We start from the raw sequence: 23,781 nt of genomic DNA, 5'->3' as shown, positions 1-23,781 counted from the left end.
GCGGCCTTGGCCTCCCGCATACCGGCGACGCGGTTTCGCCGCCCCACACCCCCCGGGCCGGGAGGCGCGCCCCCCCCCTCCCCTCCGTCGTCGCCCGGCACCGCCCGTGGTCGGCTCCACTCCATGCCGAGCAGCTGCGCAAACGGCACCACGGCCTCGACGGGCGCAGCCTCGTCCGCCGTCAGCTCCTCCGGCTCGGGGAGGCGAGGCAACGAGCCGGCGCTAGACGACCCCCCCGAGGCGGTAGGCAGCGCCTTGAGCCGCAACCTGCCCGGATCGCCGCCTCCCGCGGTGTGGCCGAGGACGAGCATGGCCCGCGGCGCCGGCTCCGAGCGCAGGCACACCACATCGCCCGCCGCAAAGGGTACCATCCCGAGCGTGTTGCGTGCCGGAGGCGGCGCGGCCGCGGCTCCTGTAGGGGGGGGAGGCGCGGTCGTCAGCAGGGGCGAGGCGCCTCCTCGCACCCGCGGCGGGGAGACGGGCGCGCGCCTGCCGGCTCCTCTCCGTCGCTCGCGTAGGCCTCGCCTCCCCCGCCCGTCAGCGCCCGCATCTCGGCCGCGAGCTCGAGCGCCTGCTCCCTGCTGACCGTGCCAGAGTGGAGCAGCAGGCGGATGCAGGCCAAGGGCGGCCGTGCGTACTCTTCGCAGTACCACGCGAGGGCGCGGAGCAGGGTCTCCCGCTGCGCCGCGTCCCCCACCGCCTCCATCGCCAGCCACGCGCCGCGGAAGCCGTTGTGCAGCGCGGTCACCGTCCGCTCCTCGAGGAGGAAGGGCTCGCCCGACGGCTGGGGCTGGAGGCGGAAGTGGCGTCGTGTGCTGCCGCCGCGCTCCCCCCGGATGGGCCATGCCTCGGCCAGGATGAGGTGTGGCTGGTGCGGGCTCGCACCCAGGGGCAGCCGGTCCGGGTGCAGAAACACAACGTGGCCAATCTGCAGCTTGGCCTTGCTAGACAGCTTCTGGCGTGGTTTGGCGGGCTTGGGCCGAGTATCGCCGCTGAGCCTCTCGGGCGGCGACGCCGTCCTTTCGCCGCGACCCCGCCCCTTTGCGACGGCCCCGGACTTGCGAGGGACCTCCTGAGCGGGCGGCACATCATGCTCGGCATCCGGAGAGAGGCGGGGGTGGGGTTTGGGGCGGCGGCGGGCCTTGTCGAGCAGCTGCTGCAGCGCGGCCTCGGCTTCCCGGTCGCTCAGTCCCCGCCGGACGAGGGGCGTGATCTGGCAGATCCGCAACGTCCAGTGCCTGCGGGCGTCGGACGGCGGGCGCGAGACGGGGTGCAGCACGTCCATGTTGCAGCAGGCGAGGTCGGGCGAGGTGTCGAGCTCAAAGTCCCGGCCGCGGTACGTCTTGAGCTGCTTCCTCCGGCCGAGAAGCTGCGTATTCCACAGCGTGCGCGAGGCGTACACGTGAGGCGACACAACCACCTCAAACAGCCAGCCGCTCGGGCCGCGCTCGCCAAAGATTGCGTTGAGAAGCGCGTCGCCCGCCGTGGCGAGGGTGGGGTAGGTCCAGGAGTCGCGCAGCGCGCGCCGCACGCACTGCACTGCCACGTCGCCCAGCCGCTCGGCGAGCACGCCGACCGGGTCGAGCTTAACTATGCGCGAAGTGCCGAGCGCAGAGAGGTCGTAGTCGACAACCTCCACGATCGCGAGGGGCCGCGAGCCCTCCGCCGGCGGCGCGGGATCGAGGGACCAGCAGGGGTCGGGCGGGTCCGCGGGGAGTCGCCCGGGCGGATGGGCTCGCCAGCCAGGCGGCTCGGGGAGGTAGGTCAGCACCGTGCCCGAAGGCCGCACCATGCTGAGTTTTTCTCTACAGCAAAACTACGATCAGCACGAGTCCGTATAAGTTTGAGCCCGGCCTTCATAAGTTCCTACGGCTATGACTACAGAGGACTGGGTTGCGGTTTTTAACTAACGTGGAAGCAGGCTTTAACTACTAAAAAGTGGAAGCAGCCTGCCTCCACTTTTAGTAGTTAAAAACCTGCTTGCACCAAAAAATACCTGCTCCTTCTTAAACTACACAGCAAAACTACGATGCATGGTAACGGGGCTAGTTACAAGCCGCCCCCGCCGTCCCCTCTCCGTCGCCTCCATCTCCGCCGCCCCCCGCCCTTCCCCCCGTCCCTCCGCCAGCCCCTCCCGCTCTGCCGCCAGCCCCTCCGCCGGCCCCCGCGCCACCGCCTTCCCCCCCGCCGCCTCCCTCGCCGCCGCCCCCCTTCCCGCCGCCCCCCTCCCCGCTGCCCCGATACCCGCCGCCCCCCTCTCGGCAGCCCTCCCCTCCGCCGCCCCCCGCGCCGCCGCCTTCCCCTCCGCAGCCCCCCTCCCCGCCGCCCTCCTTTCCGCCGCCCCCCTCCCCGCTGCCCCCGCCTCCGCCGCCCCCCGCCCCGCCCCCCTCCTCTCTGCCGCCCCCCCCTCCACCGCCCTCCGCTACGCTGCCACTCCCTCCGCCACCACCCTCTCCACCGCCCTCCCCCCCGCCGCCTCCCTCTCCGCCGCCCTCTCCCTCGCCACCTCCCTCTCCGTCGCCTCCGGCTCCGCCACCGCCCCCGCTAACGACGACTACTCGCCGCCTGGGTCGCTTGGGGCGCGCGGCTCCGTCGAGGACCGGGCGCGCCCCTTGCCCGGCGCGGCGTAGGTCCCACTCTGACGTAAAGAGGGGAGGCACGGACGATAGCCCGATCCATCAACTACATTCATCTTCTGGCTGATAACTGCACTCCAAGTGCTCCAAGATGATAATGGTAATGATGCTCAAGACATGCTGGGGGTGCTACTGGTGACGATAACATAGTACTGGTGCTGGATCGTCGCTGCTGCTTACGTTGACATGCCTGTGGGGAGGGGGCGGCCGGGCACTGCTGTCGGCTCGGTGACTGCCACCCTCCCCCCCACCGGACGGGGTGGGGCTACGAGTACGAATACGACAATGGACGGGGGGGGCGCTCCCCTCCCCTAGCCGACACGTCCAAATGCAGCGCTGAGCGCGCTATACAAATGTTCAATCGCCTACGGTGGCTACGGCTGCAAGTGGCGCCAGAGGACAAACTCGAGGGTCGGGCCACAGTGGGTGGCACGATCGGGTCAACATCTCCACCATCGTGGAGAATGCCTACCCTCGCCTCTGGCAATGCTGCGACACCGGAATTTCGGTGGCCATCCGGGACAGCGAGTGCGCGATGGTGTACAACCGGCGGTCTGCCTTCGGACCGCATCTTTGGTTCTTGATACGCATCGACCCGATGCCGGGCGCGCTGGCCTCGCACGCCGGCTGGATTGGCCTAACCGCCGCGTCGCCGGCGCTCATCGGCGTGTCAGTCTTGCGCGAGCACCTGCAGGCGCTCCTCTCACAGGAGGCGGTGCCCGTGTTGGTCGAGGCGATCCACACGGCCAGGTGGAGCACGCGCGCCTACGACAGCCGCGACGCGGCGAAGAGCAAGATTCGCGTCGGCCAGTGCGAGGCGCGCGCGGTCGCCGATCCGGAGCGCGACTTGGTGCTCGCGCTGCGCCATGCTCAAGCTCAGGAGGCCACCCTGCTTCTCGCAGCTTTGTGCAGCGCAGCGAGCGAGCAGCGCCGCACCAGGCGGACCCATGGCGTGCTCAGCCAGCCGTGAGGCGGAGGCAGGCCGAGTGAGCGCGAGCCGCGCGGGAGGCCATGCCCCGCGCACCGGCGAGCGAGTGGCACGAAAGAGTGCAAGTCGCGCAGCTTTTGTGCTTTTGCGTAAGGGTTCCGTCCCAAAACTCTCTCTCCCCCAAGTTTAAGCATGAAGGAGAGGAGCGTGGTGCTAGCCATCGCCCACCCATCCGTGTCTGCCTCTTCGCCCACCGAATTCTCGCAGCGACCATGCGGTCTTGTAAATCTTTTTCTTTTTTCTTCGGCTTCCACCTCACAGTACAGACCGGCGCCGCCTCCACACCGCTGCGAACACATGCAGCCTCGACTCCCTCCGCGGCCCGGCCCGCCGCGGCCCGGGTTCGGCACGCCTGGCGGCGCACCGCCGCGGCCCGGAATGCCTCGGATGCCAGCGCCTGGAGCGCCTCGGATGCCAGCGCCTGGTGCAGGAGCCAGAGCGCCTCGCATGCTGCCGCCAGCACCTGGAGGCCCGTCGCCCGGTCCGACGCGGCCGGGCCCGCCACGTCCCGGCGGCCCGCCACCGCGGCTCGCTGGCACGCCGCCGGGGCAGCGGCCTCCTCCGCCCGGCCAGCGGCCGCCGCCGCCTGGCCAGCGACCTGCGCCGCCGCGTTTCGCTGGCACTCCTCCGGGGCAGCGGCCTCCGCCGCCGCACCACGGCAACGGCGTGCCGCCTGGAGCGCCGCGGCCGCCTCCGCCGGGCGTGCCGATGCGTGGCGGCCCTCCGCCGCAGCCCGGCATGCGGCCTCCTCCGCCTCACGCCGGCTTGCCGCCGGGCGGAGGCCCTCCTCCTCCCGGCGGCGCAGCGGGGCCGGGCGTGCCTGCTCCGCGGGCGCCTCCGCCCCGCTTCGGAGCCACTCCTCCCGGCCAGCGCCCTCCTCCGCCCGGCCCTCCGCGACAGCCTTCTCCGGGCAGCCACCCGCGCGGCGGCCCTCCTCCGGGCCCGCCTCCTCCAGGTCCCCGCTGCCCAGCCCCGCTGCCCAGCCCCGCTGCCCAGCCCCGCTGCCCAGCCCCGCTCGCCAGCCCCCTGCGCCCCGACACCCCGCCCCCTCCCCTCCCGCCAGGTCCTCCCCCGCCTCGGGGCGCGCCGCCGCCGCCCGGAGCTGCAGCCGCCCCGCCGACCGTGCCGCTGGCCGGCTTGGCGGTGGGCGGGGCGGGGCTGGGCGGCGAGAGGCCTCGCGCTGCGCCGGCGAGGCGCATGTACGCCGCCGGCGAGCTCGGCGGGGAGAAGGCCGCGCCGGGCGGCGGCGTGGGCGGCGCGCCTCCTCCTCCTCCCGCCCAGCAGCCGGGTGGGGAGCGGCCCAGCACGAGGACTGCCAACGGAGGCGGAGGCAGCAACCGGATCGACCCGTCCCAGATCCCGAGGCCGACGCCGGCGGGGGCTGCGCCGGAGTCGTTCCTCACGCGGGCGGGCATGGGAACCCTGCCCCCGCCCGCCGCCTCCGCCTACGTCGCCATCGACGACGGCAACTGCCCGCCTCGCCTGCTGCGGCACACGCTGAACCAGGCGCGCGGGGAGGGCTGCTGGGGCGGGGAGGGCTGCTGGGGCGGGGAGGGGCTGCTGGGGGGGGGAGGGCTGCTGAGGGGGGGGAGGGGCTGCTGGGGCGGGGGGGGGGGGGGGGGGTTTCCAAGGAAAAGGCTTCCGGGGGAAAAGGCTGCAGGGGGGGCGGGGGGAGGGACGTGCAGGCAAGGCTTGCAGGGGGGGAGTGGCATCGGCCTCCTCCCCCGCGCCCCTCCTCACCCGCGGCTGCTCCTGCTGCAGGTCGCCACGCTCGAGGACGCGGCGGTCGCGTGCGGTGTCCCGACGGCGTGCGTCATCCAGCCGCTCGCCGAGCCTGCGCCGGGCGAGGCGCCCGTGCCGCTCGTCCACCCCGGGCCTGACGGGCCGCTTCGGTGCCGAGATGCTAGCCGAGATGCAGCCGAGACGCAGCCCGATATGCCGGATGCGGCCGAGACGCGGCTGGCGAGACGCGGGGCGCAGAGCGGTCACGCCCCCCCTCTCCCCCTCTCTCACCCCTGCCCCCTACCCTTTGCGGCAGGTGCGGCCGGTGCCGCGCGTACGCCAACCCGTTCTTCGCCTTCGTCGACCGCGGCCGCTCCTTCTCCTGCAACTTGTGCGGTGCCGTCACGCCGCTCCCGCCCTCCGAGATCGTCGACCTCGACCAGTCCGGCTTCCGGCGCGACCTCGCCGAACGGCGCGCGCCTCCCCTCTGGCGCGGGGAGAGGCGCGGCGGGCGCCTGCTCAGGCCGCGCGCCCTCCCCCCGTAGGCCCGAGCTCTCCTGCGGCGCCGTCGAGTTCGTCGCGCCGCCAGAGTACCAGGCCCGCCCGCCGCTCCCTCCGCCGCTCCTCCTCCTCCTCGAGGTGACGCAGCCGGCCGCCGCCGCGACCGTCGTCGACACGGTGCTCACCGCCCTCTCCGCCGTCCTCCCCTCCCTCCCGCCTCACACCCGCGTCGGCTTCGTCACCTTCGCCGACGCGCTCCACTTCTACGCGCCCGGCGGCGGCGGCGGCGGCAACGGGCACGGCGCGGCGGCGGGCGGCAGCCGGCTGACTCAGTACGTGGTAGCGGACTTGGCCGAGATCGGCCTCCCTCTCCCCGCCGAGGCGCCGCCCGCTGCCGCTCTCCGGGCCGTCAAGAGGAGCTCTCGCGCAATCCTCCTCGTGCGCCGAGTCTAGGCGCTGCTGCTGCCGCTCTCCGAGGCGCGCGACGCGCTGCTCGGCGTCTTCGAGGTGTGCAGAGGCGCCCTGCAGCCTCCCCTCCCCAGCCGCTCCTCCCACGCACCTGCCCTGCGCCGCCCAGGCGGTTCGCACCACCCTCTTCGCCTCCTCGCGCCGACCCGACGCTGCCTTTGGCGCGGCGATGGAGGCGGCGCGGCTGCTCCTCGCGCCGACGGGCGGGCGCGTGCTCGTCTTCAGCCACACGCTGCCGTCGGTCGGCCCTCTCAAGCTGGTTCACCGGGACGACGTGCGCACCTACGGCACCGAGAAGGAGCAGGCGCTGCTGCAGCCGGCGGACAGCGGCTGGACTGCGCTGGCCGCTGCGCTGGCAGCGGTGCCTCCCTCTCGCCCCTTCGCAGCCTCGGCGCACCCCCTTACGCACCCTCGCGCGCACGGTTTTGCGCACTGGCTTGCGCCCGCTCCCGCCTCGAGGTGCACGCGAGCGTCTCGACCTTCCACTTCACGACGAGCAACTTCGTCGACATGTCGTCGACGGCGCCTCTCAGCCGGCTGACGGGCGGCCAGCTCTACCACTACGCGAACGCGGCGCCCGAGTCGCGCGACGTGTGGGGCCCGAAGCTGCAGGCGAGCCGCTTGTCGCGTCCGTGCCTTGAGCCCGGCGTCCGCTGACGGGGCGGCGGCCGTGTGCAGGCCGAGATTTGGCGCTGCCTGACTCGTCCCTTTGGGTACGAGGGTGTGATGCGCGTGCGGACCTCGCGCGGCTTGCGCGTGGACCACTACTTGTGGGGCTCGTCGCTGCCGGGCGACCGAGACGTCGACGTGCCCGGAATCGACGCCGACGGTGCCATCGGGGTCACCTTCCTGCACGACGACAAGATCATCGACGGCTCGAACCCGTGCGTCCAGTGCGCGCTGCTCTACACGACCGCCTTCGGGGAGAGGCAGCCCCCCCCACCCCGCCCCCCCGGCCCCCCTCGCCCCCCGCCCCCCGCCCCCCCGCCCCCCCGGCCCCCCCCGCCCCCCCGCCCCGCCGGCGCCTCCTCCCGCTCCGCTCGACCGCCTGTGCCGGGTGCGAGCAGGCGGATTCGGGTGCTCACCTCGGCGCTGATCGCGACGTCTTCGATGCCGTCGCTCTACCGCCACGCCGACCTCGACGCGCTGCTCAACATCATGATGCGGCAGGCCGCCCTCGCTACCAGCCGGTCGACGATGCAAAAGCTGCGCGAGGCGGTGGTGGCGCGCTGCGTCACCATCCTCGCAAACTACCGCAAGGTCCCGCGGCTCCCCGACCCGTGCCCCGTATCTCTCGCCCCCTCGCCCCGCCCCAACAACCACCTCTCCTCGCCTCACCCCCTCTCCCCACCCGCCCGACCCTCACTTGTCCTCACCCCGCACCTCACCCCGCACCTCTCCCGCCGCCGCAAGACGTGCGCCGCCTCAACCTCCGCTGGCCAGCTCATCCTCCCGGAGGCGCTCAAGCTGCTACCCCTCTACGCCCTCTCCCTCACCAAGGTGGGGCTGCTGCGGGCGGGGACCGACGTGCGCCACCAGCTCGCCCCTCCCGCCGCCCACACCCGCCCCCGCCCCTTGATGGCTAGCGGCGTGCGGACAGGTGCGAGCCGACGAGCGCGCCGCCCACCTCGCCGCCGCTTGCCGCATGGGCTGCACCTCGAGCGGCGGTTTCATCTACCCGCGCCTCTACTCCCTCCGCTCCATCTCGGAGGCGGGCGCCGCCGCCGCCGCCGCGCCGCCGCCGCCCGACGCCGACCCCGCCGCAGACACGTCGCCGCTCGCCCTCGCCGCTGCCGCGGGCGGCGGGCGGCTGGGCGACACGACGGCGCTCTCGTTCGAGAAGCTGGACAGCGCGGACTGCTACCTCCTCGACGACTCCCTCTCGCTCACGCTCTGGATCGGCGCGCGCGCGCCCGCCGAGCTGCTGCAGCCGCTGCTCGGGATCGCGTCGGCCGCGGGCGTCGACGCGTCGCGCCTCCGCGTGGCCAAGCTCGAGACGGCGCCGAGCGCCGCGCTGCACGGCTTGCTCAGCGTGATCCGCGCCCAGCGGCCGCACTTGGTGCAGACTTTGCGTTGCGTGGCCCACAAGGCGCGGGCGGAGGAGCCACGCAGCCCGCCGCAGGGACGGGGACTCTTCACAGCGACTCCGTCTGGTGGGTAGGACGCGGCCGAGCCTCGGTTCTTGGCGAACTTGACGGAGGACCGCGCGCAGGCGCGGCCTCGCAGCGCTCCACTAGATAGCCATCGAGGCGCGTCCGAGCAGGCGTGCGCCCGTTGCTGCTTTAGGCATCCATGACTTACGTCGAGTTCCTCTGCCACGTCCACCGCCAGATCCAGAACAAGCTCGCCTAAGGTGGGGCCAACGGGGTTGTCGGGCGGGAGGCTGGGCGAGAGGGGCTTGGGATGCCCTGGTAGAGAGCGGAGCTGGCAACGGGGTCGCATGTGTTGCACACGCAACGGCGTACATGGTCTCCTCTCCCAGTCCTCGCTCGGCATCTCTCGTCCGCCTCTGTGCGCTCTCCTTCAACGTTCGTGGGTGGGTCAGAGTGGCGGTGCGCCAGCGCTGCCGCTGCGGAGAGAGTGTGCCCGCTCCCAGAGCTCCGAGCTGCCAGCTGCAGAGTCGAGAGAGGACGAATCGATGTTGCTGTGTCGCGGTGACAAGTGCTCCTGAAATCTGTGGGGGCAGAGACCGCACTCGCATTTTGTAGAGAGCGAGTCTCCAGTAGGTCATTTAAGAGATGTCAAAAAGAGGGGTTGCAGGTCTGCGAGGGAGACTCTGAGACGGCTCTCGGCTCTCGCGAGTGTGTCGCGGGGTGCACACAAGAGCGCTGTGCACAAGACGTGCAAGGCTCTTCCGCTTCCGCTCCGCCTCACCACTAACTAAGCACCTTACATACCTCGCTACCTGCAAGATAGGAGAAGACTCTTTGTGTGAGTCACGCACATCACAATATCTCCCAGCACAGCATGTTGTGGCGAAAATGCAACGGAGTATAATGGCGCGAGCGCAATCATTCTGTGCAAAGCGTGAGACGTCAAGGGCGTGCTCCTCTCCAGTGCGCGACCCTCTCTCTTCCCGGGCCTGCGCCATTTGGGCGCCAAAACTCGCCGCCGGAAGGCTGTCCCGCATGCGCCCGCTCAAAGCCGGAACGTGAGCTTCTCTTCGCTGTCGCCGCTGTCGAGGCACTTGCCAATCGGACCGCGGACGAGGATCCTCTCCCACACAATAATTAGGAAGCAGTTGAGGTAGCAGAGGGCCCTGAAGGTGGAAGGGACAAGGAGGTGTCGCCGCATTAGGGATCGGGCGAGGGGGTGGGGGAGGGGGCGCAGCTTACATGACTCCCGCGCGGAACTCGAAGGGCATCGGCGGCGAGGCCTCGTGGCCGCACATGTCCTTCCCCTCCTGGATTGCCGCGTTTTCCGCACTCAGGGTAGAGCACGGCTGCTGCCACTGCAGCCACAAGTCGCAGGTGGGGCAGTCCGCGCAGTCGCCCTCGTATGCGAAGCTGGACGCGTGCGCGATTTCCTCGCCGTAGCAGCTTGCGGTTGGCGGCGATCCAGCATGGCACAAGGGCAACCTGCCGCACAGCTACTTTGCACACCAGATCAGGGTGCATTTGCTATCGCCGCTCCTCTCCGCGCGCTGGCGGGTCGGCATGTTCGCCGCCTGTGACACACATGACCAGGCCACCGTTTGGCACCAGCAATACTTTACACCGCTTGCCACGCAAGGCGTCATTGCAACAGAGGCTCGTGCGGTGACATCCGAGGTGCCTATTAACGAGAGCGCGTTCGCCTCCAACTTGTGTCGGCACACCGTGTGTGGGTCTGTCTGCCCGAAGGTCTACCATCAATTCGCTCACGACTCTCCCTTTTGAAAAAGAAACTCGCCGGCGCCACACACGCTGCGCGAACTCCGCTTATACCGCTGCGGCTGCGCCCCCGGGCAGCGAACGCTCCAGCATCGCTACCTATCTTCCGACCCCTTGCCAGCTTTGCGAGTCGCTTGACAAGCAGCTTGCTTGTCCCGTAAATATCGCCAAACGAAGAGGCGGGGAGCTCAGAGCACGCGAATGCGTTGCTCGTACGCTATCGCCTCGCTGCCAGCTCTCCTCCTCCTGCTGTACCAATCGTGGCAGCCCAGTCCAGTGATTGCGCCGCCGGTGGTGCGGCGGCCTCAACTTACGCAACGAGCCTGGCAGTCTCGATGGGCACCGGCGGTGGCAAGTTCGCACTCCCCCATCCGACCGGCAGCGAACACAGCAGCGCCTTTCGACCCGGCAGCGACACAACCGCCACTCGAGTCACACCAGTCCGCCGAGGCTCGCCGCGCCATCGCGATGGCGCTCGCGGAGCCTATTCCGCCGACGGGCGACGGGCGGCGGGGCGGCTACGACCACCAGGCCAACGTGCAAAAGGAGTCGGACACGGTGAGGCACATGCTGGCGCAGGACGGGTTCGAGCAGTGGTCGCCTGACCCGAGCCTGCTCCCGCCGCAAGCGCCCGCCGGCGCGTCGATGGACGAGCTGCTCAGCGCGGTCCCGCGCGCCAGCGGCATCGCGTGGCTCGCGTTTGGCAACTCTGGCGCGACCGAGATGCTGCTCAACTGGGTGCACCACGTGATCGCGCTGCGCAAGGGGCAGCGATGGTCGTCGCCTGCTACGACGACGGGCTCTTCGTCCACCTGCGGAGGCTGCGCGTGCCGGCGTACAAGTACTCGGGCGCCCTGCCTCCGGTCCACTTCCGCGGCACCCCCTTCCTCTTCCACCGGATGGGCTTCCTCAAGGCGATGACGATCAAGGAGGTCCTGCTCTCCGGTGTCGAGCGCAGACAAACACAGATGGGCAGGCGCATAGATCGACACAGTCCAGGTCATGCAACACGGGCGTAGGTCGGCACGTCCTCGTCTCGGACTCGGACGTCGCCTGGGCGAAGGACCCGACGGCGGAGCTGGCGGCGCTCGCGGCGGCGGGCGCCTCGATCGCGCCCTCGACCGACTGCCTCGACGCCGCAGCGGACGCCGACAAGACGCCGCGAGGCGCGTCGCCCTTCATGTGCGGCCACAGCCCGGGCAACACCGCCGGCGCCGTATTCAACACCGGCGTCATCTTCCTGGCGGCGAGCAACTCCACCGTCGCCTTCTGCGAGCGGTGGGCGCGGTGGACGCTCAAGCTCGAGACGTGGTGGTCGGACGACCAGGGCGTCTTCAACCGGCTGCTGACCGCGCGCGGCTTCTACCCCGTCCGCGCCGCCAGCAGCGACGGCAGGCTAGTGCACGGGCCCGACGGCCTCGTGCTCGGCCCGCTGCCCGCGCGCCGCTTCTGCTCGGGCCACATGGTCTGGATGCAGCAGGCGGGCGCGGCGGGCGAGTGCGCGTCGGTCCACGCCACCTTCACCGAGTTTGGCGACGCGGGCAAGCGTTGGAGGTTCCTCGAGGCTGGCCTGTGGGGCGCCCTCCCCGCGAGGTACTTCACCGAGGGCCGCTTCCTCTCCTTTGCGCCTCCCAAGCCGCCGCCCGACCCGCGGCCCTGCCGAGACGGCGAGGGGCTGTGGCGGCCGGGCGGGCCGGTGCCGCGCCCGTGCGGCGGCGAGGACGCGTCGCACGGGCTGGGCGGCAAGCGGCCGGGCGGAGTGCCCGCCGAGGAGGCGCGGCGGCGCTCGGTGCGGCTGCGGGCGAACCTCGAGCTCATGCGTCGCCAGCTGCACGCGCTTCGCGACGCGCTCGCCCTCGCGTACGTGCTCAACCGCACGCTCGTGCTGCCGCACTTTGATTGCCTCTGCGACCGGAGCGAGCTCGTCGACTACGTCCCCTCGTGCGTCTACCCGGGCGCGCCGCCCGGCCTAACCTTCCCGAGGAAGTGCTCGACCCACTTTGTGCTCAACATCCACAAGCTGCAGTACTTCCTCGAGCCGGCGCGCTACGCCGCCTCAGCGCCGTGGACGACCCGCAAGCCCGCGCCGCCGCTCTCCCTCCGCGCCCACTCCTTCCTCGCTGACCCGCGCACCGCGAGCGCCATCACCGACGCGCCGCAGCGCGTCCGCGTCCTCGGCCGCCCGCCGCCCGTCGACGAGGCGCACTGGCCCGTCTCGCGCTGCTCCGCGCCGCACGACCGCACCTGCTCCAGCGTGCTCGGCGCGGGCGACGCGGCCTTCGACCCCGCGACGGCGGCGCTGGGCGCGGGCGACGGCGAGCCGGCCGCCCCCGGCGCGCTCTCGCTCCGACGAGGCGCGACCAACCGCGAGGTGCTGCGGCTGCTCGACGCGCCGGCGGTGCGGTCGGCGCGGCTCGTGACGCTCGATGACGCGGAGGGCGCGTTTGGCGGCTGGGAGAGCGACTTTGAGCAGGCGGCCGGCTTCGCCAACCTCGAGTCCTTCTTCCTGCTCGGAGGCGACTGGTGCTGCTCGAGCCGCGAGGCAAACGTGGGGCGGCTGTATCCTGTCGATCCGCCGAGGCTGCGCGTGCCGGCGAGGGGCTCTTGAGTCTCTTGATCGGGCGGCGTGAACTGATGAGTGGCTAAACAGAGACATGTTGGGTTATGGTTTTCGATGATTTATGTATGTAAAAGAGGAGATCGGATGATGACAGGGCAAAAGGGCGAGCACGCGCCGGCCAGCGGCCACTCCGGCGCCCCGCCGCGTCGGCAACGTGGGAGCATGTCCACCGCCACTTCGCGGTGGGGTAACCCTGAGGTGTGAAAACGGCAGGGGTGCGCGACCCCCGCGCCGCCTTCAAGGCGAGCAACCCCCGCGCCTGGAAATTCGCAACCCCCGCGTCGAGGCCTTTAACGCACGACCCCTGCTCTCGGCGTGCGGCGCGCCTTCGGCGCGCGACCGCCTTCGGCGCGCGACCCTCGCGCCGCCTACCACTGCGATGCCTCTGGCGCGCGACCCCTGCGTCACCTTCCGCGTCGCCTTCGGCGTGCGGCTGGTGCTGGTCCGCCTTCGGCGTGCGGCTGGTTCGGTTGTGCTGCTTCGGCTGGTTAGGCTGGTTCGGCTGGTCGTCGGCTGGTTCAGCTGCTTCAGCTGGTTCGGCTAGTCAGTCGGCTGGTTTGGCTGAGTTCCGCGCCGCATTTGTGAAACAAATCTAGTACTTGGACGAGTAAATGTTGTTGTTTTATTGCTGCACGTCTTGCGCGCGCGTGAACAGGGCCCCTGGGCTGTGGGATTCGGCCTCGGCTGCGGCCGCCCCCCGTATGTGGTGTCCATGTTGTTTGGGGAGTGCCTGAGCCGAACGCGAGAGGTCCGTGCAATTCTGAAACGTGAGAGACACCAAACGTCAGCAGGGGGGGGGGGGGGCAACGATCCCACGGGACGTGTCACACAACCAAACGCCGCCTCGACTCCCTCTCAGGGATGATCGCCTCGGACGATCCATCATGAATGCTACGGCGTCTGCAACGCAGGAACCCGAGCAGGCAGCCCCGACTCGTGCAGCTGCAGGGCCGAGGGAGGTCGTCCGGATGTGCTCAGAGTGAACTGCCTGCCTGATGGCGGCAGGTTTGCGTCAGGCGGTCGCATGTAGCTCTGTAGTGTGTATGGGAGTCCTGTGGGAGTCGCTGAGCCCCACCACCGCAGAAGCGGCCGCCTGTGATGAGTTAAACTGGGCGGTCTTTCTCTCTCGGGCCATGAGCTTTGCCTGACGTTTCGATGAACAATGTATTGTCCCGTGCCCAGTGTCGTGCGAGGGAGTTTCCTGGGTTCCCTCTCCCCTCGCGGGGTTTCCCCTCTGGTTGCACTGTTGCACTGCTGGGAGGAAGCCCTCTGGGATAGGGGTCGATTCCGCATGGTACGGGACCCCTCGATCGTCTCGCCCTCCCTCACTGGTGTGTGTTCATTTGGGGAGGTCATCACAAACACAGTACAGGACGAGGTGTGCCCGCCGCCGAGGGACCCCGGAGGGCAGATCGAGCGGTGTCGTCCCCTCTCAACTCTTCTCGCGATCATCTCAGCACTGGGAGACGTCGGCGATAGAATTTCATCATGGTCCCCGGCCACGTGGAATTCGATCGAATGTAGACGGGCACTGTCTACCCCTAGTCACGAATTTTCTGCTGTTCGCAAATCGCCAATCCGCGGCGTCCGGCGAAAATCGGGCAGAGACCAGAGTACCGATACAGGTTACAGCGTGAGCGAACACACATTCAACCTGGGACCGGCTGTAACCTGTAACATACTGAAACAGAGCTCGAACGAAGCTCGAGAAAGAGACGTGTACCTGTAACCGGGACCGGCACTAGAGGAGACCAAGCGGCGAACAAGGCCAGGGGTGCGGGAACTGCGGGATAGAGCATACGCGCTCGACACGTGAGAGCTGAACGCAAGGTCCGCCTCCCGCCTTCCTCCGCCTCTTCCCTTCGCTCGCCGGCGCTACGCCTCCCCTCATACCGGCGGCCCGCCGCCGCTGCCCGCCTTTCTTTGGCTCTGGATGTCGCGCAGCAACGCCTTGACCTGGTCCTTCTCGGGGCCACCTACTCACAACGAGGCGGCCGCGTCGGAGGCGTGTCGCGCGCGCGCGCGGTTTTCGTCCCTTTCGGGGAGGCCGAGGTCGAGCAGGCGCTGGCCGATGGTCTGCGCGGCGTCGAGGTCGCCCGTGCTCTTCTTGTGGGTGCAGAGGAAGAAGAGCGCCTGGGGTCACGGGAGCGCTGGACGCGCCGTCGGGCCCGTTTCCGCCTTCGCGTGGCTGGCTGTGGGCGGGGCACGCGCGCCTCGCTCAGCTCCTTGCCCACAGCCTCGCCGTGCGCCTCGCGCTGCGCAACCATCCGCTCGTAGTAGCCCGCCGCCTGCGGCACATGTCCCGGACGCGTCATGGACATGTGCATGGACATGTCCCGGCAGTCGGCTGAGCCGTAGCCCGCCGCCTGCGCGTCCTCGCCATTCTCGCGGTACAGCCTCGCGAGCTCGGTGAAGGCGATGCCCTCCCGGTCGTCATTCTTCTCGGCGCGGTGGTAGCACTGGATCGCCTCGCCCCTGCGGTGCAGCTGCTTGTAGCAGCCCGCCATGGCGCACCACATGCGCGAGTCGTACGGGCGCAGCGCCGTCGCCTTGCGGTAGTAGAAGAGGGCGTAGAAGGGCATCGCGAGGATCTCGTACGTCTGCCCGAGCCCGTACCACGCGCGGTAGTCCTTGGCGTCGATCTCGACCGCACGCCGGTAGGCGTCGACGGCGGCGGCGGTGTTCTTGAGCTCGACATACTCGTGCCCCATCAGCGTCCAGGCGGAGAGGAAGTTCGCGTCGAGCTTGAGGGCGCGGCGGAAGTACAGGACCGCCTTCTCGTGCGCACCCTTGAGCGAGTAGTAGTTTCCGACCACGCAGCACGCCTCGGGGCGGTACTTGTCGGTCGAGACGCACGAGTGAGCGAGGGCGGACAGCTTCCGCTTCTCCTCGCGCACGTACAGGATGTTCGAGTACGTGTCGACCCCGTCCAGCCGGTACGGGTCCTCGGCCAGCAGCTCCTGCGCGACGTGTCCGGGACGCGTCATGGGCGCGTCTCCCGGGGCGCACGCCCCCTCCCGCCGCAGCTGGCGCCTCGAAGCGCTGCTGCGCCTCCTCAAAGTCGCGCAAGTTGTACCTACTCCGCGAGCGCGTCGCGCGTGCGGCAGCCGCGCCTCTCCCCCCCCCGCGCGGCTGAGCGCCGCGTGCCGCGCGAGGGCGAGCTGGCTCTGCACATGCAGCGAGCGAGGCCACTGCACAAGGAGCGACTCGTAGAGCGACACCGCGCGCGCGCTGTCGTGCGCCTCCGTCGCCTGGCGCGTGCGGCGGAGGTGTGGGGGGGCGGGAGGGGCGCGGGCGGGCGCGTGGGGCGGGCGGGGGCGTGGGGCGGAGGCGTGGGGCGGCGGAGGTGTGTGGAGGGGAAAGGGTGGCCGGAGTGCGGGGCGGGCGGGGCGGGGCGCGCGGAGGAAGAAGGAGGCGACCCACGTGTTGTTGTTATTGTTATTGTTATTGTTATTATTATTATTATTATTATTATTATTATTATTATTATTATTATAACCTGGTGCGCGAGGAAGAAGGAGGCGACCCACGTGTTATTATTATTATTATTATTATTATTATTATTATTATTATTATAACCTGGTGCGCGAGGAAGGAGGAGGCGACCCACGTGTTGTTGTTATTATTATTATTATTATTATTATTATTATTATTATTATTATTATAACCTGGTGCGCGAGGAAGAAGGAGGCGACCCACGTGTCCGGGAGCTCGAGCGGCGCCTGGCCGGGCGGCGGGGCGGGGCGAGCGTCATGGACTGGCAGTGTCGTGGCCGTGCCGTGGTAGCGTCGCCTCGTCTGCGCCGCTCAGCGAGGAGAGCGCCGTCCACGCGGACCAGAGGCACGGGTAGGCCTGGAGGCAGGGGTGGCGCGTCCGGGGGGGTGCGGGGGATGGGGAGCGGTGCGGGGTGGGAGTGGTGCGGGGTGGGAGCGGTGCGGGGTGGGAGCGGTGCGGGGTGGGAGCGGTGCGGGGTGGGAGTGGTGCGGGGTGGGAGTGGTGCGGGGTGGGAGCGGTGCGGGGTGGGAGTGGTGCGGGGTGGGAGTGGTGCGGGGTGGGGAAGGGTCCGTCGCACCGAGACGGCTCGGAGGAGGGCCTCGCGCGCGAGAGCGGGCTGGGCGAGCTCGCGGAGGACGATGCCATGGAGGTAGTGCCCGAAGCCGTCGAGGCCTACAGGCCGCGCCCGTGTCTGAGCGACCGCCGCCCTCCCTTCGCTTCTTCCTCCGGGGAGGCCTTCGCTCTCGCGCGCAGCAGTCAGCTCCGCGTTGAGGAGAGGGAGGTGCTGGTTGCTCGCGCGCGGCTTGCCGAGCAGCGAGCCCGGCGCGCCTGCACCGCCCGACCGCTCCTCCGCCTCCTCCTCCGCCTGCCGCTTCTGGCCTGCGAGGAAGAGGCTGTACCAGCGAAGGAAGCGGCCAGAGGCGCCGCGCGCCACGCGGAGTGCGTGCGCGGCGCGCTTGAACTCGTTGAGGTCGAAGTAGGCCTTGGCGAGCAGCAGCTGGTCCTCCTCCTCCCGCGATCCAACCTCCTCCGCCGGCGACATCGGCGCGTCCGACGTGCCCGCCTCGTCATCGAGAGGGCCGCCCGCGAGGCCGACCAGCTGCTCCGCGGCCCACTTGGCGGAGCACTTGAGGCCGCGGTCCGATAGGTCGCGCACCGCGGCGCGGAGCTGCGCCCGGTGCGTCGTCATGGCGGCAGTGGCTCGTTGCAAGCAAAACCGCGGGATATAGCGCTCAGCGTTCAGAAAAAGAATTCTCCCGCCTGCTAGAATCGCCCCACCCGGAGATGGACCCGTCCGCCTTGAGCGCGGCGAAGGCGGTATTAGTCGAGTAGATCGCGGTGAAGCCGGACCCTGTCGGTGCTCCGCTGCCGCCGCGCGAAGAGTCGCCCCACGCTGAGATGGACCCGTCCTCCTTGAGCGCGGCGAAGGCTTGCTCAGTCGAGTAGATCGCGGTGAAGCCGGACCCTGCCGGTGCTCCGCTTCCGCCGTAGCGAGAATCGCCCCACGCGGAGATGGACCCGTCCGCCTTGAGCGCGGCGAAGGCGTACCCAGTTGAGTAGATCGCGGTGAAGCCGGACCCTGCCGGTGCTCCCTCCGCTTCCGCCGTAGCGAGAATCGCCCCACGCGGAGATGGACCCGTCCGCCTTGAGCGCGGCGAAGGCGTACCCAGTTGAGTAGATCGCGGTGAAGCCGGACCCTGCCGGTGCGTGGAAGCGAGAACCGCCGTAGCGAGGATCGCCCCACACGGAGATGGACCCGTCCACGTCGCCTCGGCCCGTCGGTCGGCCGGCCCGGCCGGCGGGCCGAGAAGGACGGCGCCAAGGAGCTAGATAGGCACGCGGCTCGGGAAGCTAGGCCGCCCCGGCCGCGCATGCGCAATAAGCACTTGTTGGTCCATGATCAGTCCGCGTTAGTCCGCGTAATTCTTGCAGCTCGTCTCAAACAGCCGTTCCCACTCAGACGCGCCGTCAGGGGGCGGGCTGGCATTGCCTCCACCACCACCCCGGCCCGCCAGCTTGGGGTGGGGCGCCGGCAGCGCGCGCTCGTGCACAAAGTCGGTGCGCAGCACGTACTTGACGCCGGCCGTCACGGGCAGCCCCTCGTGCAGCAAGTTTTGGTCCATGCAGCAGGCCATGCCCGTCGCGGGCGTCACCACCAGGTCGTGCGGCTTGGCCTCACAGTCACGCAGGAATCGGCAGTGCTCCTTCTTGCCCGGCGTCGTGACTGGTCCAGAAGCCGGTCTGCCCGCCGGCGAAGTCTTGAGGTACACCACCACACTCAAGAATTTTACAACAAAACTCCCTCGCACAACACTGGGCACAGGACTGGGCACGGGACTGGCTCGCACTGGCACTAACACAGGTACACCACGGGAGCCGCCTAAGCGACTCCTGCGAGGGTGGCGAGGCACTTAGCTCCGTGCACCCGCCCACCCCCGCCACAGGCAAGCTCATTCACGACCTGCTCTGCGATGGCCGTGTGAAGAACGACTGAGATGCGCTGCTTCTGCAGCCCCAGCCAGCTCTTGGTGGTCCAAGTCACCTCATCGAGGTACTGGGCCCGCGTCAGCTTGTTCTGTAGCACGTCCGCCGCTCTCCGGAGGATCTCACGGACCCCCTTTCCGAACCCGCCGAACGATTCGAACAGCAGCAGCTGCACTTCGACGCCCTTGTCTTCCCTGGCGTAGCGATAGTCCCCGCCGTAGGACGGTATGCGGCGGTCGCCGCCCACCACCCTGCCCCCCCTGGTATGCCAGCGCCCAGTCCCTTGCCCTCTCTCGCCCTTGCTCTTCCTCTCCCCCTCCATGCCGCCCCCCCCGTACCCCTCCCCCTCCCCCCCCCCCTCCTCCTCTCCCCCCCCCTCTCCCTGCCCCCCACCTCCCTCTCCCTCCTCGCAGTAGGGCCCATGCCCCATGACCATGTTCCGGTAGAATGATTCAGTGTTGCCGAAAGCGACAAAAGCGCCCTTCCGACCGTGCTCCCCGCTGCTGCTGAGGGAACAGACGACCTTGACGTCTCCGCAATAGTGCGTGCCGTGCGAGCCAATGTTGTCCGCGTCCACGTCGGGTTGTTTGTTGTAACTCTGACCGAGGTGGGCTTTCGGCTCCATTCGCACAGCGGTGCCCCACGCGGCGCGTAGGGCGAGGATGAGGCGTCGAAGCGTGTACTTGTGTCTGGTGTTGTGGCCCTGCTGCGGTACGTTGACAGCAGCGTCGCCATACTCGTCGTGGGTCTTCCCATTCCGAGTCTTCTTGCCCGCCGCCGCGGCCTGGCAGGCCACGTCGAGGGGGAGACCCAGGCGGCGCTGCACCGAAAGACGCATCGCCCAAGTCTCCATTCGCATGTCATCCCGCATTGGGATGGCGTTGAGGAAGGCGCCGGCGCCATCCTGGCTCACCGCCACGAAGCGGACTGCCTCCCGCCAAGCCGCATGCCTCGCCCGCTCCCTGCCCTTGGCCTGCGCCTTGCCCTTCTTGCTCAAGAACGTCATCTGCTCGTGCTTGGCGCCGCCGCGCCACACCTCGCGGCGCATCTTGTAATCAATGTGCTCTGGGAAGCACTGTCCGCGATCGTCTGTCGGGCAGCGCGGGGTACATGCGTTAGTTAGCGGGGGTGCTAGGGGTGCATGCGCATGCAGGACCGGGAGGCGCGTGGGTCAGTCAGTTCCAACAGCATCGACGGGCGAGACCGCGGCGGGCATGCAGGATGGGGGTTCGGATCCGCGCGCGCTTACACTTGTACAGCCGAAGCCGCGGGTTGACGCCCACGGGAGCCCAAGAGCGGCGATTCTGCTCGTGCGGTAAGTAGCCGCTCGCGGACAGGTGGGTGCAGTCCGGCGGCACGCTGGGCTTGAGCCTGTCCCACAGCAGCTGGGCCAACTTGTCCTGGTCGACGAGAACGGAAAACTGGGAGGTCCGCGCGTCCTCGCGCCCCGTCCGCCCGTGACCACCCCCGCTGGGAGACGAGTCCTTGAACCCGCGCGCCTCGCCGGCCTCGATGAGCTGCTGCGCCTCGTCCGCGGACAACACGTTTGCCACCGAGTAGATCTTCATCTTAGGGCACAGGTCCGTGACAACCAGCTCGGCCATTTCGATCAAAATGGCGCTTGCACCCCGCGGGCTCACAGGATTCGACTTCAGCCTTGTCTTAGTATATTGTCTTAGTATCATCCCTCCCAGATCATACCCCAGGGCTATACCTGATACCCTCTTGAGAGGACCCGCATTGGGCCCCTAGAGGATAGGCTGATACCCTGGTGGGTTACCCTTCACACCGGACACGACCCCCCTCTTCACACACACCTCTTCGCGCGCTGCGCGCGCGCCAAGACAGACAACGCGCTCGAATGAGCGTCGCGCAGGAGGGAGGCCAGCGCACCACTAAGCAATGCGCTGGGCGAGGAGGGCGCTAATGGCGCGCGGGTACGGCGGAAGCGCAAAGAGTTTGAATGATACCGGGGCGGACCATGCGGGAGGGCTCGGTCCTCTCGGTGCGAGGTGTGAATTGTCGCTTCGCTGCGCGGCCGCCGATGATACCTTGATACCCAGCCGAGATGGGTCCCCACACAGAGGCCTAGAGCATACCTTGATACCCCCTCGAGAAGGATACGATGATACTATACCAAGCTGAAGTACCGAATCCAGCGGTGCCTACACTGGCAGAGTAGAGGGAGCAAGGGGCAGTTTGACTTTCACCACCTCTCGTTCGCGAGTCTTCTCTAACACGCAGGAATTTTACCTCCGAAAAAGAATTTCACAAAACAAGCCAACAATAAACCTAAGATGAATGTCTTCCCATCCCTCCCTTGGGATTTCTGTTTTCTTTCTTTCTTTGACCTCGGAGACCGCTCAAGTCAAAACGTCAGAGAACGTGTGTGCACTGATTGCGCTCGGGTCCGGGAAGGCGTCCACCACCTCGACGCCCCTCGTCACCGGCGCTGGTGATCGCGGGGCGCCGCCGCCGCCGCCGAGCTGCGAGGCAGGAGCGCCGCCGCCCGAGTCGCGGCCCGCCGACCAGTCGTCGGTGGTGTCAGAGAGTGCGGCCTCCACCGCCGCGCGCCGCATTCGCAGCAGCTGCGCGTCGCCGCCGCTCGAGCTGCCACCGTCGCTTAGGATTGGCGCGCATCGTTCCGAGAGGACGAGGGCGAGCGCGGAGATGAGCGCAGCTGCGGCGAGGTAGTACCCCGCGCCGGCGGCGCCGACAGACGTCGCGGTGAGCGCTGTGTTGATCAGCGGCGTCGTGCCGCCGAGGAGGGCCGCGCCCACGTTGTACGCGACGCCGAGAGAGGAGTAGCGCGATCCCGTCTGCTTGAGCGAGAGCACAAACCACGCTTGCAGTGGGCCGACGTGGCAGCCGTGGGCAATGACGCCGAGGCAGAGGATCGGGATGAAGACTTCAGGCGGGTAGTACCCAACGCAGAGGAGCTCCTCATCCTCGCCGCCGCTAACGCCGGCGCCACCGCCGCCGCCGCCGCCGCTGCTGCTGTTGCCACTGTTGCTGAGATTGCTACGGCTGCTTCCGAGGACGGCAAGGCTGCGGCTGATGCCGCTGCTGCCGCCGCCGCCGCTGCTGTTGTTGCTGCTGCTGATGCTGCTGCTGCTGATGTTGATTCCCGTCAGGTTGTTCGCCGCCAACGTCACTGCGCTGTCTACGCTCTGGCACTCGGCATTGAGCGCAATGAAGAGGAAGGGCGCGATGACGGCCACCGCGAGAGCGCCAAGCACGGAGACGAGAGGGATGCCGTGGAGCGCCAAGCACGGCCGGCCGCTCCCGCTGCAACGCGTGCAGCAGCGTGTTGGCGGCGTCCTGTCTGCGAGCATGCCGCCTCCGACGACGACACACGCCCAGAGCAGCATCACCGCCACGTTGAGAGCGAAGGCCGCGTCGAAGAGGCGCGTGTGCCGCAGCCATGATGGAATGAAGACAAAGAAGCCGTAGAAGCCGACCATGCCGAGCGGCGATGCGCAGACGATGCGCAGCACCGAGCGCCAGGAGCTGCGCATCGTCTTTGCGAGCGGCAGCGACGCGAGCCACGCGCAACAGCCAACGCGGCGTGGCGTGCTCGCCGCGGCGGCCGCCTTGGCTTCGAGAAACGGCGCCGTCGGCTTGAAGTTCCGCCTGAGGAAGCAGGCCACGACCGCAATCCCCGCGCCCAAGACAAACGGCACGCGCCAGCCCCATTCGCGCACGGCCGTGTCGCCGAGTATCCAGTGAAGGATGGCCGCAACGAGGCTCGCGAGCAGGGAGCCGACGCCAGTCGCTTGGCAAAGGGCGCCCATCATCGCGCGATGGCGCGGGCCCGCCGACTCGACCGCGTAGACGAGTGCGCCCGGCAGCTCGCCGCCCGCAGCGAGGCCCTGCAGCATCCGCATGAGCGCGAGGAGCAGCGGCGACGCGATGCCGATCTCGGTGTACGTGGGCAGCAAGCCGATGACGAGCGTCGGCGTCGCCATGAGCATGATGGTGAAGAGCAGCGCGACCTCGCGCCCGAGCGTGTCGCCAATGTGCCCGAAGAAGATGCCGCCGAGCGGCCGGATGAAGAAGGCGCCCGCGAAGATTGAATAGGTCTTGATGAGCGCGGTCGTCGGGCTGTCCTCGGGTGGGAAGAACGCGTTGCCAATGTCGGACGCGAATATTCCATACACTGCAAAATCGTACCACTCGAGGAAATTGCCCGCCGCGGCGACGAGCACTTGGCGGAAGAGCGCAGGGTCTAAATTGCTGCTTCCACTGCTTCCGCTGCTTCCGCTGCCGCCGCTGCTGCCGACGCCAACACCGACGCCCGCGCTTCTGCTGCTGCCACCTCGCACAACCGTTGTGGTCGGCATCAGTGTGTAGGGCGTGGAGTTAAATTCGGAGGACGACGTCGTGGCTGTGAACACGCGCTGCGACGTGCGCTGCGCGGGCGGGAGGCATTCCAAAAAGAATTCTTCAGATTCAAGCCTCTCTCACAGCACACTGGCACGACAAGGGCGCAGACTGGCGCGGACTGGCACACACACAGGCTCACCACCGGAGCCGCCTAAGCGACTCCGTTAAGAACGGCAATGCACTCCGCACCATGCACAATGCCGCTCTCCCCGCACGCTAGCTCGTTCACCGTCTGCCACGCCACGGCGGTGTGGAGGACGACAGACAAGCGCTGCATCTGCAGCCCGTGCCAGTTCTTGGTGGTCCATGTGAAAAAAGAATCTCGCACACGCACCCTCGCACAACACTGGGCACGGGACTGGCGCGCACTGGCACTAACACAGGTAACACAGTTAGTGCGAACCGCGAAAACGCAACGCGGATGGGCAATCTGCATCGGCAGGGAATGGCATCTGATTCGATTTTCCTGCTAACGTTGCAAAAGAATTTTGCAACACAAATGACGTCGCGGGCCACCTCGCCAACGCGTACTGACGTAGGAAGGTAGGTTGAGCCACTGACTGCGCACTGGCGGTGGCGCCATCTATCTCCATCCATCCATGGAGTTTG

The 23,781-nt window shown here is 68.6% G+C and overlaps 7 protein-coding genes across 7 annotated transcripts in view; 2 read left to right on the top strand and 5 right to left on the bottom strand.

Moving 5' to 3' along the window:
* EMIHUDRAFT_113820 (hypothetical protein) overlaps positions 1-1,792 on the bottom strand; it is a gene marked incomplete at both ends in the record, with an annotated part of 2,787 nt that extends 995 nt beyond the window's left edge. Inside the window, 2 exons of the mRNA XM_005781500.1 lie at positions 102-267; positions 465-1,792. Of these exons, the coding sequence (XP_005781557.1) occupies positions 102-267; positions 465-1,792 (1,494 nt within the window). The remainder of the gene's footprint in view (positions 1-101; positions 268-464) is intronic.
* A 1,379-nt stretch (positions 1,793-3,171) lies between these two features.
* Positions 3,172-8,667, top strand: SEC24B (secretory protein 24B; the record flags this gene model as incomplete). The annotated part of the gene is made up of 14 exons (XM_005781499.1): positions 3,172-3,486; positions 4,219-4,579; positions 4,688-5,130; positions 5,386-5,516; positions 5,663-5,788; positions 5,892-6,285; positions 6,325-6,354; positions 6,425-6,676; positions 6,775-6,906; positions 6,994-7,208; positions 7,383-7,575; positions 7,729-7,842; positions 7,916-8,374; positions 8,602-8,667. 14 exons carry the CDS (start codon positions 3,172-3,174, stop codon positions 8,665-8,667), a joined length of 3,231 nt encoding a protein of 1,076 aa, XP_005781556.1.
* A 1,988-nt stretch (positions 8,668-10,655) lies between these two features.
* On the top strand, positions 10,656-12,795 carry EMIHUDRAFT_113818 (hypothetical protein; the record flags this gene model as incomplete). The annotated part of the gene is made up of 3 exons (XM_005781498.1): positions 10,656-10,963; positions 11,008-11,132; positions 11,207-12,795. 3 exons carry the CDS (start codon positions 10,656-10,658, stop codon positions 12,793-12,795), a joined length of 2,022 nt encoding a protein of 673 aa, XP_005781555.1.
* A 1,660-nt stretch (positions 12,796-14,455) lies between these two features.
* Positions 14,456-17,528, bottom strand: EMIHUDRAFT_456815 (putative cell division cycle protein 23, CDC23). Its single transcript, XM_005781497.1, has 8 exons — positions 17,038-17,528; positions 16,880-16,974; positions 16,600-16,659; positions 16,476-16,529; positions 15,981-16,058; positions 15,015-15,767; positions 14,856-14,940; positions 14,456-14,783 (listed from the first exon to the last, which is right to left on the bottom strand). Exons 1-8 carry the CDS (start codon positions 17,489-17,491, stop codon positions 14,695-14,697), a joined length of 1,668 nt encoding a protein of 555 aa, XP_005781554.1. The 5' UTR covers positions 17,492-17,528; the 3' UTR covers positions 14,456-14,694.
* A 6-nt stretch (positions 17,529-17,534) lies between these two features.
* Positions 17,535-18,175, bottom strand: EMIHUDRAFT_234055 (hypothetical protein; the record flags this gene model as incomplete). The annotated part of the gene is made up of 3 exons (XM_005781496.1): positions 17,535-17,894; positions 17,969-17,999; positions 18,117-18,175. 3 exons carry the CDS (start codon positions 18,173-18,175, stop codon positions 17,535-17,537), a joined length of 450 nt encoding a protein of 149 aa, XP_005781553.1.
* A 37-nt stretch (positions 18,176-18,212) lies between these two features.
* Positions 18,213-20,390, bottom strand: EMIHUDRAFT_234054 (hypothetical protein; the record flags this gene model as incomplete). The annotated part of the gene is made up of 4 exons (XM_005781495.1): positions 18,213-18,615; positions 18,714-18,970; positions 19,220-19,875; positions 19,991-20,390. The coding sequence occupies 4 exons, from the start codon at positions 20,388-20,390 to the stop codon at positions 18,213-18,215; spliced, it is 1,716 nt and encodes a 571-aa protein (XP_005781552.1).
* A 759-nt stretch (positions 20,391-21,149) lies between these two features.
* EMIHUDRAFT_234052 (hypothetical protein) lies at positions 21,150-23,449 on the bottom strand (the record flags this gene model as incomplete). Its single annotated transcript, XM_005781494.1, has 5 exons — positions 21,150-21,225; positions 21,484-21,728; positions 21,942-22,993; positions 23,105-23,173; positions 23,362-23,449. The coding sequence occupies 5 exons, from the start codon at positions 23,447-23,449 to the stop codon at positions 21,150-21,152; spliced, it is 1,530 nt and encodes a 509-aa protein (XP_005781551.1).
* Positions 23,450-23,781: the final 332 nt, after the last annotated feature.

Source organism: Emiliania huxleyi (assembly GCF_000372725.1).
Source record: "Emiliania huxleyi CCMP1516 chromosome Unknown EMIHUscaffold_200, whole genome shotgun sequence".
Classification (NCBI taxonomy): Eukaryota; Haptophyta; order Isochrysidales; family Noelaerhabdaceae; genus Emiliania; species Emiliania huxleyi.
Note: the sequence above shows the minus strand (reverse complement) of the source record. Positions and strands in the feature narration are given on the sequence as shown.